The sequence below is a fragment of the Micrasema longulum genome, unplaced genomic scaffold (genome assembly GCF_059751315.1).
Source record: "Micrasema longulum isolate JH-2025_06_02 unplaced genomic scaffold, ASM5975131v1 h1tg000662l, whole genome shotgun sequence".
NCBI lineage: Eukaryota > Metazoa > Arthropoda > Insecta > Trichoptera > Brachycentridae > Micrasema > Micrasema longulum.
Genome location: NW_028277858.1, coordinates 641444 through 654490, shown reverse-complemented (window position 1 = coordinate 654490; position 13047 = coordinate 641444). Strand labels below are relative to the sequence as shown.

Here is a 13047-nt window from a genome sequence, read left to right as displayed (position 1 = left end):
TATATTCTTTAATCCTTTCATCCTTACCTTTTCCGCGTCCCACGTCCCACTTCGATTTATCTGCTAAATTTTCATTCAAATCCTTTAGTTGTAAACCAGTACTACGAGGCAGAAGTGGTATCGGAATATGTGATTCGTGGCAATACAGCAGTTCTGAAATGCAACATACCATCGTTTGTAGCTGATTTTGTGAAAGTCGAAGCTTGGGTTGGATCAGACGCCTCGGAGTATTTACCTTCGCAGGATATTGGTAACGCACCGACGATGGCTAATTTGATATTCCCATTCCTCGTATCCTTTCCACAACTTCCGATCATATTATATATTTTATTCGAATTTCGCAGTTGTCAACCAGTTCTACGAAGCGGAAATTATGACTGAATATGTTATTAAAGGAAACACGGCTGTACTGAAGTGTTCCATACCTTCGTTTGTTGCTGATTTTGTAAAAGTAGAGTCTTGGATTGACGAAATAGGCCAAATACTTACGGTATCTGACGATCTTGGTAACGATGAATTCAAATATACATTGTTATTCCTCAACTCCTTTCCGCTTTCAGCCTGATTCCTCATCCGTTCACCTTTAAACATCAATTATTATTGTATTATTTCAGTGGTTTCGCAGTTTTTCGTTACCGAAGCGGAGAACGAATACGTGATCAGGGGAAACGCCGCTGTCATGAAATGTAAAATACCTTCATTCGTGGCAGATTTTGTTTACGTGGAATCTTGGATTTCAAGCTCTAATGAAATTTATTCTAGATCAAATTCCGAAACAGATTATGGTAATTTTTGTCGTTTAAAACACTCCCAATCCTATCCTGTTTCCAAAAATCCTATTATTTCAGGAGTAGGGTAAATATCCTCTGTTTCTGATGTTTAGCTTAGATGTTTTACTATATTTTTGTATTATGAATCGCAGTTGTTGCCCAATCATACGAGGCCGAGGCGGATAACGAGTACGTTATTCGAGGGAATGCGGCTATAATGAAATGTGAGGTGCCGAGTTTTGTCTCGGACTTTGTCAGTGTCGAGATGTGGACTGATTCCCAGGGGGGCTCTTATTATCCTGGCTCTGATTATGGTAACACACGTACACCCACCATCACTCCCCGCTTCCCCCCCAAGACCATCCTTATTTGGTTTTGTTTTAGCGTTAGTTGATAGGGCAGTAATAAATAAGTACATAAATTATTATTAATTTATTTAGCCGTTCACCAGTTCTACGAAGCGCGTGTTAACGACGAGTTTGTCCTGCGCGGTAACACGGGACTACTCAAGTGCATCGTTCCCTCCTTCGTGGCAGACTTTGTTCAAGTTACTAGCTGGCAAACAAACGATGGTTCTGTCTTTGTGGCTAACGCCACTAATGCTGATGATGGTAACATGTGAAACAATTGAAATTACAAATCCACAGTCCATTCCGATCTCCCATTCCACGTGCGTTTTCCCCCCTTTTTAAATAATGAGCTCTTCAAATATTAACGAATTTATTTTGTGTTATAGTTGTTCATCAAACATACGAACCTCGCGTGATAGACGAGTATGTCTTGCGAGGTAACACGGCCATAGTGAAATGTATGATACCATCTTTCGTGGCCGATTATGTCCAAGTAGTAGAGTGGATCATGAGTGACGGGGAATCTTATAGTTCTTCTGCCACGCACGATGGCGAACCCGATGATGGTAATACGACCACAGAGATTTTCTTCGCCCCTCCTTACACTCCCCTTCCTTCCTTATTCAGTTTTGTTCGGGTTTTTAAAAGATAGGGACTTTTTAAAGATAGATATTTTAATCAGCCTTTATTTTGCGCTTTTGCAGCCGTGAACCAATATTACGAAGCGCAGGTGTACGATCTTTTCGTTATCAAGGGAAACGCCGCAGTTTTTAAATGTCACATCCCATCTTTCGTCAGCGATCACGTGGAAATTATATCCTGGCAGGATACTGCCGGAGGAGAATATGCTAATCCTCCAGATTACGGTACACGCTGGTTGCAATTTAAAAATAAAACTATCCATCCTATAATCACTTCCTATTATCCCTTTTCGGCAACCTATATTATTTGGATATGTGATCTGAAAACGCTATATTAGATTCAACATTCTTAAAAACAACTAACGTATAAAACGTACATGTAAAAATGTTTCGTTTTACCTACGATAGTCATTAATAAATTATTAATCTTGGTGTTCGTAGGTATTGTAAAAAAATGGATGCCTATATTTTTTACTTGCTTTATATATGGGATTTTTCGTGGTTTAATAAACGGTTATTTTTTTAAAGCGTTCTAGTTCCGAAATATTTGTTTTTCAGTGGTCGCTCAGTCATACGCTGTAAGCTTAATGGAAGAGTATGTTTTGAGAGGAAATGCAGCCATCTTGAAATGCCATATTCCCAGTTTTGTCGCTGATTATGTTGCTGTGGTCTCTTGGATTGAGAGCGAAGGGGATGTTTCTAAGGAAATCTTTCCGGACCCCAAAGCAGATCCCAATGGTTCATTGATTTTATCTATTTTCTAAATTACGAATATCCCTTTCTTCCCATTTTCTCAACACGTCTAATTTTCGAGCAAAATAGTTCAGTATTATTTATTATTATGGGGTTGTCAAAGAACTTGCATATTCTTTTATCTTCTTGTCTTCAGGTTCTAGATGCATGGTATGAAATTTTGGAAAGGCAAAAAAATCGTCGTTTTTTTCGCATCAAGAAAAAATAATTGCGACTCCATCCAATTTATATCGATTTTTACTTTCTCCGATATCATTTTACATCGCATTTGATTAAAATACACAATTAATACTTACCAACTTATATAATCATTCTGAAGCAGAATTACATTATTTTTACTCTGGTTTGTTTAATACTATTTAGTAGGGAGACAGATACTTTGTAAATGGTAAAGCTTGTGTTATAAAAAAAATAAATGGAATATGAGAAAAAGGCTTTTGGCTTTTATGTTTTTCAATCGTTTTATAATGTAGGTACCTATAGGGATTATCATTTCAAATGGAAAATAATGGGTTGCGTGTTTTGAATTTTTTCAATGAATAAAAGTAGCAACTAGCGAATATTTCGTGCGACTTTTTGAAATAAATATAGGATTGTTTTTATACAAACTCCCTGAAACTTATCCAATAATTATGTTTTTTCCTTTCGATCCATAGGCTTTACGGCCTACCTAATTCCTGTATCCTTTCTACCTTTAGTTTATAAGTGCATGATAATGAAATATTTAAGATGATACTATGTTTATTTGGACAAGTGATTAAGTTTCATCAATTATAATAATGCTTTGCAAACTCTTACACTTGATATATTATAAAATGATGAGTAGAGAGTTAGGTATTGACGTATTGTCAGTGTGGAGGTGGAGTCTGATGGAGTTAGGCACATGTACGGAAATATGTACTATGACGCGTTTTTTGTATAAAAGTGGTACGATGCATTCGAAATTAACTACGAATCTTTAAAAGAACATATATTAAAAAATCTTCTCATCGACATTTTAAATTATATATTTATTGTTACTCTAAACTATAAGGTACATAATCAATACCTTTAGAAGTGTCATAAAAGTTTGAATTGGCTTTTAAATAATGTAAAACGATTATTCAAAAAGTTCAAACAAGAAATCTTGTACTTATTGGATTTCGTAAAATAAAATTTACTGTAAAACTTTTTCGTGAATCACTGAAAAAAAAATCTAACATAATCAATTGATACAATAAAATCATGTTTCCATTTGACAATTCGAACTTACGGCCCACCCCGAATATAATCAGTCTACTAAAAATAAACTACCTCATTTAATGATTTGAATCTAAGAAAATATTTTTAAATGTCACTAGTCCAAATAACATACTTTTATAATAATATTTTTCAAATAAATAAGCTATTTAAAGTAAATATTTTCATTACATTCAAATGAATTATATAATAACACAATTTTTCTACGCCATGAATACTAATTATTGTTTTTTTCTTCAGAGGGAAAATATTTGGTACTACCATCAGGAGAATTGCATATTCGAGATGTTGGCCCGGAAGACGGTTACAAGTCTTACCAATGTCGTACTAGACACAGGCTTACCGGGGAAACTAGGCTAAGTGCCACTAAAGGAAGACTCGTCATCACAGGTGAGATCTATTTTCAACTACCCACACTGATCTTCTTTATTTTTGTGCAGTAATTGCTAAAACTGACCAAGGACAAACAACTTAAAATAATCCATAAAATGACCCAACACTCCTCTAACAGTAGTAACAGTTTCAATCAATGACTTCTAATTAATCGATGGCATTTCGATTCGTGGGCAATTGCCTTTCTTTCATTTACTCTCTAACGGACTTTCGTCATAATCATAAAAATTCCATCGTGTTTTATGAGAGAATTCTCTAAATATACTGCAACTGTGAAAAACAACAGATTTTTTGTTTTATTTCATAAATAAAATCCAATTTAGTGTCTATTTATTACGCGTCAGTGGTGTCGACAGCGTAACGCATTTGTATAAAAACTATATAGACACATTTAAATTAACAGTAAATCGTGTTCTTAAATACTTCGAGGCATAGATAGATCTGTATAAATATGGAAAAATATCTTGAGAGGTCTGAGGTTCAAATCCCACTTTAGCACAACTGGTTTCCCATTTCTAACATAGTTAATTATTTGCAGTGAGTTTTTCCTCTTGTAAGCTTATTTCTTAAAAATTATCTTATTGTCTGAATTCTTCTTTTATCCAGCTTTCCAGAATTTTACATCAAACTTGTTGCAGTTGAACATTAGTACCGATATTTTTTAAAATCTAATTAATAACTAAAACTCAACACTGGCAAAATATACTCTTATTGGTATGTCTGCCAAAAAAAATAACAAAAAAGTCTTACATTAAAATTGACTTAAGAAAATCGATGCTTAGTGTTGATTTAAAAATTAAAATGTTTTTTTTTTTGTGCAGCAAATGAGAAAATTATTTATAATTTATTTTCGCAACAAAAAATAAAAATTTAGTTCAATTACGATTATTTTACATCTTTTTAAAAAATATATATTTATTACCTATTGTCTTGGTCAGTTTTAGGTTATTGCTAATCAAACATGTTTTTGTGATGAATGCATTTACAAAATTATTTTTTTCCTTTTTCTTACATTAATTACTGTTAAATTACATTAATGATTGAAATAACTGAATTATAATTAAATCAGGTAAATGCCTTTTGATCATTTTGACATTTGGTAAATGTTCAGATTTAAGAATAGTTTTTATAAGCACTTCTACTGCATATTTTGCATTTTTTTCACCCATTTAGTTTTATATATGTAGCTATACATGGACATTTTGAATAATAAAAGTCTACGTACTAGGTACTTAATTAAAAATTTTATAATTTATTTTTAAATTAATAATAAACACAAAACTCATTTTATCTTTGTTAAATAATCACACAATTCTGTACACTTTGCATTCCTTGTTTAGCTGAACATTTACCTTTATTTTATTGTTGAAATACTTACGATTTTTATACATTTTGTATTGGGCACATTTCACACAATATATGAATTAATAAAATAACATTAAACTGAATTATTCGTGAATCTACATTGTGTTTTGCCCAATATATTTTTTAAATGTAAATCAAATTTATTTATGAAAGTTAAGACATTTGCTGCATAAATTTGTAAAAGACTTTAACATCAAATTTATAGAAATTCTATACAAGACATACTTCTAAATAATGTACCATTCAAATATTATCAGCAGATGTGATGATTTTCATTTTTGAATTAAACATACCTTTAAATCCTGAGATTGCGGACTAATAAAATACTATACTGTAGATATTTTCATAGGATCAATGTTTTTAAATTAAGTAGATATGTATTTGTAGAACAAATTATTAAACGCCAATAAATCATTTTAGTATTTAATTAGTCCGCAATTTCTTCTGAATAAACAAACGTTGCCTGAATGTTGGGATAGGGTACCCTGCAAAATTGACATAATTATGTACAAGTATTCTTAAAATAATACTTTTAAACAAAGGCCTTCTGTCTAAGATAAACTCATCAAACTAATTTGCTATACTTATTCAAATAGAATACGAAGAAAACAATACAATCCTTTTCTCCTTTTGAACATAATCCTTTTCATACAAATAAAAGTAGTCAATGTTAATTGGTCAGTCTCCTCGGTGAAGTTTGTGGTTCTGGAAACTTCCTAGTCCCTTGATTTAGATAAAGGTAAGTGTATTTTTCATATTAATATGGCTTTATTTTACCCTCTCCCAACATTTGAACAGAACCAGTTGGCCGAGTTCCCCCGAAATTTCCCAACGCACAAACAACAAGTGGCTTTCGTAGCCGAATCTCTGACAATGTCACCTTACTGTGCCCGGCTCAGGCTTTCCCAGTGCCCATGTCTCGGTAAGCCTCGCCATTACTTTTTTCATCTTTCTATTGAGTTAGAGACTCTCACCCCATCTCTTGGAAAAGGGTTTTACGGTCTCGGTACGTTGTTAATTTTTATATTTATTACTCTACCCTAGAACCAATGGGCCGAGTTTCTCCGAAGTTTGCTTCTGTTTTGACGGGAACAATGTTCAGTGCAAAGGTAACGGATCCGTTCACATTACTGTGCCCAGCGCAAGCGTATCCTGTACCAGCATTCAGGTATAAACTTTTTAACAATGTAGTTTACAGTAAGCTCCACGTGTACAGAAATGACATATATTTCTCAAATAGAAAAATATTTTTGTCTAAATTATTTACATATTTTATCCCTTTAAATTTCTATTATATTTTCTTCATAGAATAAGAAATATTTGCATTTTTATGATCTATGAATATCCAACACTAGCCGCGAGATCACAACCCGGCTCAGATATAATCGTAAATTCTTTTCTGCAGAAAAATAGTTTTTTCACTACCTCGATTTTTACACAGAACCAATGGGAAGAGTTTCACCCAAATTTCCAACTATGGAACGAGGACGCCTGTTTGATTTCCCCTTTAATTCAAGTGTAACACTTATGTGTCCAGCACAAGCATTCCCTATTCCCGCATTCAGGTAAGAATAGTTAGTTGTTGCTCCTAAATTCATAACTTATTCTCCAGAACCTGTTGGCAGAGTTCCTCCAAAATTCGCCTCAGTATTAAAAACTAGTGGATTTGATACCAAAATTGGTGAAGGCTTAAGTATTCAATGTCCGGCACAAGCTTTTCCTGTTCCAGCGTATAGGTAAGTTGATTTTTAAAAATTTACCATCTAGAAGGTTCAGCGCTCTCTAATGCGAAAAATCTGGTAAGCATAAAATCAATGAAATTGAAATTATAAGAAATAAACATTTATTATGCCATAACAAGACAATAGAAATGATCCATCATGATTTCCTCTAGAACCGGTTGGCAGAGTTCCACCTAAATTTCCCACTGGCGACACAAGTAGAGCATTTCGCAGCTTCCAAAATGAAAGCCTAACTCTCTTATGCCCCGCCCAAGCGTTTCCAGTTCCAGCATTCAGGTAGCGTTATATAAATTATTTGTCATATTTTGGGTACATTAAAGAAGAATTATCTTTTGACCAATAGAACCGATGGGTAGAGTTTCACCAAAATTTCCATCCGTCGAAGTTGGAAGAAGCTATGTTTACGATTACAGTAAGAGTGTAACTTTACTGTGTCCTGCGCAAGCTTATCCTGTTCCAGCATATCGGTAAAAAATACTTTATTATTTATAGTTGAAATATGTTTTGAATCCCAACATTTTGAGTTACGTTAAAGACAATTTGCTACATAATAAGTTAAAAATAATTATGTTTAGAACCTGTTGGAAGAGTATCCCCAAAGTTTCCTACAATGGACAGAACTCGAGGATTCGATATAGCGATAGCCAGCAGTCTCACTCTTTTATGCCCAGCACAGGCGTACCCGGTACCAATGTTTAGGTAGAGTAAAATGCGAGTCTCAAATTTACTTTATTACTTTATTCAGAACCTATTGGTAGAGTGCCACCAAAATTTCCTACTGGGGATAAAAGTAGAACATTTGACTCTGTCGGCGGCAGTAGCTTAACCTTGCTTTGTCCATCTCAGGCATATCCTGTACCAGCATTCAGGTATTATATCTCAAATATTTATCTTAAGATATATTTATCCATGTATTGGTTTTATATTATGAATAGAACCTGTTAGCAGTGCGGCTCCTAAAGTCCCGTCAAGAATTATTGACTTAATAGAACATCCGGCAAAATACAGCATTCCTCTTTTATGCATTGCTCAAGCTTTTCCAGTTCCGGTTTTTAGGTAAATATCTGCAATTTTACTATTGCAGTTAGCTTTAATCCTCTTCCATGCGAAGTATTTTTGTTTTATTAATTGCACTATATTTCTTTCTTAACCGCAGAACCCGTTGGTTCGAAATCCCCATCATTCACATCAGACTCCAAACTTGCGTGGTTTGTTAAGAACATTAATCAAGGATTTGCACTATTGTGTCCAGCTCAAGGTTTTCCTGTTCCACTATTTAGGTAATTTCTTAACATAGTACCAAACATAATGTCAACCTCCTTGGGATGTTTCTACAGTATGAAAATGGCAATGGATATTAGAAGTTGAAGACAATATTATTGCTATTTCAGAACCGGTAGGCCTAAAATCTCCAACTTTTTCAACAGACTTCAAACTTGCGTGGTTTGTTAAGATCATACATCAAGGATTTGCGTTACTGTGTCCAGCCCAGGGTTTCCCTGTTCCACTATTTAGGTAATGTTTTACTGTAATTGTAATAACTAATGCACCGAGTGAATCCCACAAACAAAGAAATGGAAACAGATTATTTAGAGGTTGAAGCTAATTATGCTATTTCAGAACCAGTAGGACTGAAATCGCCATCATTTTCTACTGATGATAAGCTAGCGTGGTTTGTGAGGAGTGAAAAACAAGGATTTGCTTTGCTTTGTCCCGCCCAAGGATTCCCTGTCCCTTTATTTAGGTAACGTCATTAAGCACATTCTTAAGTATTAACTTCTAAACTTATAGAACCAGTTGGCTCAAAATCACCCACATTTTCAACTGACAATAAGTTTTCATGGTTTATGAGACATTCTGGTCAAAATTTTGCGATACTTTGTCCTGCTCAAGGATTTCCAGTACCCTTATTCAGGTAACTATAAAATTTTCCCATGCCTTTTTATTTATAACATATTTAAATTTATTTTCTATAGAGCCAGTTGGTACAAAATCACCCACATTTTCGAGTGATGTAATGTTTTCGGGAATATCTAGAAATCTGGGATATGGTTTTTCCTTATTATGTCAAGCCCAAGCATTTCCAGTTCCATTATTCAGGTTAGTCTGTTTTATGCTCTATTCCAAATTGTGTAAATATGTGAGCATTTCTTAAAATCTTTTTCACCACTAACCAGAACCTGTGGGGGGCAAGGCACCTACCCTATCCAGCGATGTAAAGCGCTCGTGGATAGAAAGGCAACTTGGTTTGACGTTTGCATTATTTTGCCCGGCTCAAGCATTCCCTGTTCCTTCATTCAGGTAATCATTACTCGGTGATGTTTAAGTAATTGTTTTCTCACTTTTCTATAGAACCGATTGGTGCTAAGGCTCCGACATTCTCGCTGGAATTTAAAAGTACGGCTTTGTCGAAAGAATTCGGGCATAATTTTGTTTTGCTTTGTCAAGCTCAGGGATATCCCGTTCCATCTTTCAGGTGATATTTGCACTATTATAAAAATTGAATGAAATAAATAAAAAATATTGGGTCAATTGTGAAATTTAAAACAGAACCTGTAACTGCACGGGCTCCAGCATTTCCATCTGCCGCCACCTCCTATTCTCAAATGATCGCTGCTTTCGGCGGCATGTCCCTTTTGTGTCAAGCCCAGGGATTTCCTCAACCAGTCTTTAGGTGTGCATATTTTTAAAATTGTAATCTCATTAATATCCAATTTACAATGATATAATTATTTCCGTGTTGTTAAATTGTATCAAAGAATATGTAACTTGTATCAAAAATACATTGCATATTATGTTTCATCGAGTTCATACAATTTATTCATACACTAGAATTTAGATTTACATCCTTTATAAGGAGGTGGCAGTTAAAGTTTGATATTTAATAAGATGATATGTTTGAACTGTTGTCTTATAGCTGAAAACTCTCATTTAGCAATATTAAAGATAAGTTATACAATAGACAATATTCTGGGTTTTTGTAGAACCCGTTGGTGTTAAAATGCCAACTTTTTCATCCGAGTCCAAAGGCAGCATTTTTATTAAAGACCAAGGGCAAAGCTTTGCATTGTTATGTCAAGCGCAGGCCTTACCCATCCCCATATTTAGGTAAGAAATGTTATACTTATGTTTACACTTCAAATATTTACCATTATTCTTAAATCAACCAACAGAGCCTATGGGATCCAAAAAACCAGCATTTTCAAGTATTTCTTCATCTTTTTCATACACTTTTGAGTCAAAGTCGGGATTAAACCTCTTATGCCAAGCACAAGCCTTTCCTGTTCCTGCATTTAGGTAAGACGTGTCAATATTTTACAATACAACCAATTTTTATTTACCTCTTTCGGCGGCCTCAATATCCCAATCTTTTGTTAACGTTTGTTTTGTCATTTTTTCAATCGACTCATTCAACGATGTTCATTACATTTTTATTCAGAGCCGGTTGGAGCTAAGGCACCGACTTTTTCCACTGACTCCTCTCTTTCTCGAATAAGGCGTTTAGAAGGGCAGAGTTTCGGTATGTTGTGCCCGGCTCAAGCGTTTCCTGTCCCTTTATTCAGGCAAGTTAAGGACATGAGAACTCATTATAAAATATTTTTGCCCCAGAACCAATTGGAGTTAGAATACCGACATTTTCCACTGAATCTATGGGAAGTATTTTTCGTAAGTCATTTGGCCAGGGATTCGCTCTTCTGTGCCAAGCTCAAGGATTTCCTACCCCATCATTTAGGCAAGTTGTTTTTTTCTTGTTTCTTCTAGAGTTTTCTTTAATATTTTATTTCTTTAGAGCCAATGGGTTCAAAGGCCCCCACTTTCTCTACTGATGCCGCAAGTATAACATTTATACGGTCTGTGAATACTGGATTTGGTTTATTATGTCAGGCACAAGGTTTTCCAGTTCCATTATTCAGGCAAGCACTCATCGCAATATCTTAAATAAATTACTTTTTTCAAATAGAACCTGTAGGAGCTAAGAAACCAACATTTTCTACCGATTCTAAAAGCATTACTTTTGAGCGTTCTGTGGGACAAAGTTTTGGTTTACTTTGTCAAGCTCAAGCGTTTCCCGTTCCATTATTCAGGTAATTACAATATGCATAAATATTCTCATTTTGTTGACAAATGGGATATTCTACTCCTACATTCAGGCAAGATAGGAAAATACTAAAGTCTAAGTACCATAAATAAATTTATTTAGAGCCCATGGGGTCTAAAGCTCCAGCATTTTCCACTGATGCCACAAGTATTGCTTTCCTTCGTTCCGTGAAGACCGGTTTTGGATTATTATGTCAAGCGCAAGGGTTTCCCCTTCCACTATTCAGGCAAGTAGAATGGAATTTTTTGATACTCTAGAACGACAATATTTATCTATTTACATACAGAACCAGTAGGAGCAAAGGCACCAACATTTTCTACGGATTCTAAAAGTAGTACTTTTGTTCGCTCCATCGGCCAAAGCTTTGGGTTGTTATGCCAAGCACAGTCTTTTCCAGTTCCTTTATTCAGGCAAGTCTTTTTATTAATTTTCAAATATATTGTTTTATTTCACTGATATTCACAATGCAGTAAATATTCAACCAGCAATACAAGTGTAATTTTATTGAAAAAAGTAAAATAGGAAGCTCTTTTGCAGGCTGCTTTCTCACTTCATACAAGTATACCTAATACCTTCAGTATTATATCGAATTCTCCATCTGTTTTCTTCAGTGGTTATATTCTTGTTTTCAGAACCTACAAATAATATTGCTCCTAAGATTGTGGGTGAGAAGTCTCTAGGAAAGGTCATGTCCGCAAAGCGCTCTAGTAATATCTATATGTTGTGTCAGGTTATTGGATACCCTTCACCTATTTATAGGTTTGTGCAATATTATTATCCCGTGTTTAGCAGGGTACCTTCTCCTATACTTTAGTCCAATTATGGTATTATATGTCAGTGTTCGTCTTTGCAAATTTTCACACCCTGTATTGCAGAACCTACAAATAACATTGCTCCTAAAGCCCTCGGTGATAAGTATGAAGGTGGAAAGCTTATGAGTCCACGACTAGGAGAACAGGTTTTTATGATGTGTCAAGTTGTTGGCTATCCTTCTCCTATTTTCAGGTTTGTATAGCTTTTTAGATTGTAATGTCCAGTTTTTTTGTGCGCTTAATATTAGTATTTATGATTGCTTTGTGAAGTTCAAACTTAAAAGTATTTTATCCCAACATTTGGTATATAATGAAAAATTGTTTTCTTCCAACCGTGTGATTTTACATGGGATTTTCTTTTTCACAGAACCTACAAATAATATTGCCCCGAAAAAACAATTGGGTGATGTTTTTCAAGGGTGGAAAATTATAAGTACTCCTCGATCAAAAACAGTTTACTTAACTTGCGAAGTGGTTAGTTATCCGGCCCCGTTATTTAGGTTCGAAGAGTTTCTTTTAATTGCCTGTTTGTTTTTTCTCCTTCCTAAAACCATTTGCAATAATGCACATTATTGAATATAGTTGAAATTATTGTTTTGAAGGTAAGTTAATAAACAAATACCAAATTTAATAAACAGCTCTAGAAGGCGTAATCAATTGCTTCTTATTTTGTCTATCAAAATTCTATATGAATCCCAACATTCAGGCTGATATTGTTTATGTTCATTGTCTTCATGCAAAGTCTTGCATTCCCGTAAAATTGAATAGAATTGGTAGTGTTTTGTCATTGCAGAACCAACAGGTAGAACTGCTCCTAAGATAACTGGTGACGGTCTTAATAAAAACGTTGGTCACAATGCGACTCCTCTTGTTATGTTATGCG

General features: G+C 34.5%; 1 protein-coding gene across 2 annotated transcripts in view; it reads left to right on the top strand.

Moving 5' to 3' along the window:
- The window catches only part of Dscam1 (Down syndrome cell adhesion molecule 1), a 119935-nt gene that overhangs the window by 67119 nt on the left and 39769 nt on the right, over positions 1 to 13047 (top strand). Inside the window, exons 6-7 of one of the 2 annotated variants that reach the window (XM_088229311.1) lie at positions 3994 to 4143; positions 7829 to 7952. In XM_088229311.1, the coding sequence (XP_088085437.1) occupies positions 3994 to 4143; positions 7829 to 7952 (274 nt within the window). The remainder of the gene's footprint in view (positions 1 to 3993; positions 4144 to 7828; positions 7953 to 13047) is intronic. The other variant, XM_088229312.1, reaches the window with a different exon arrangement.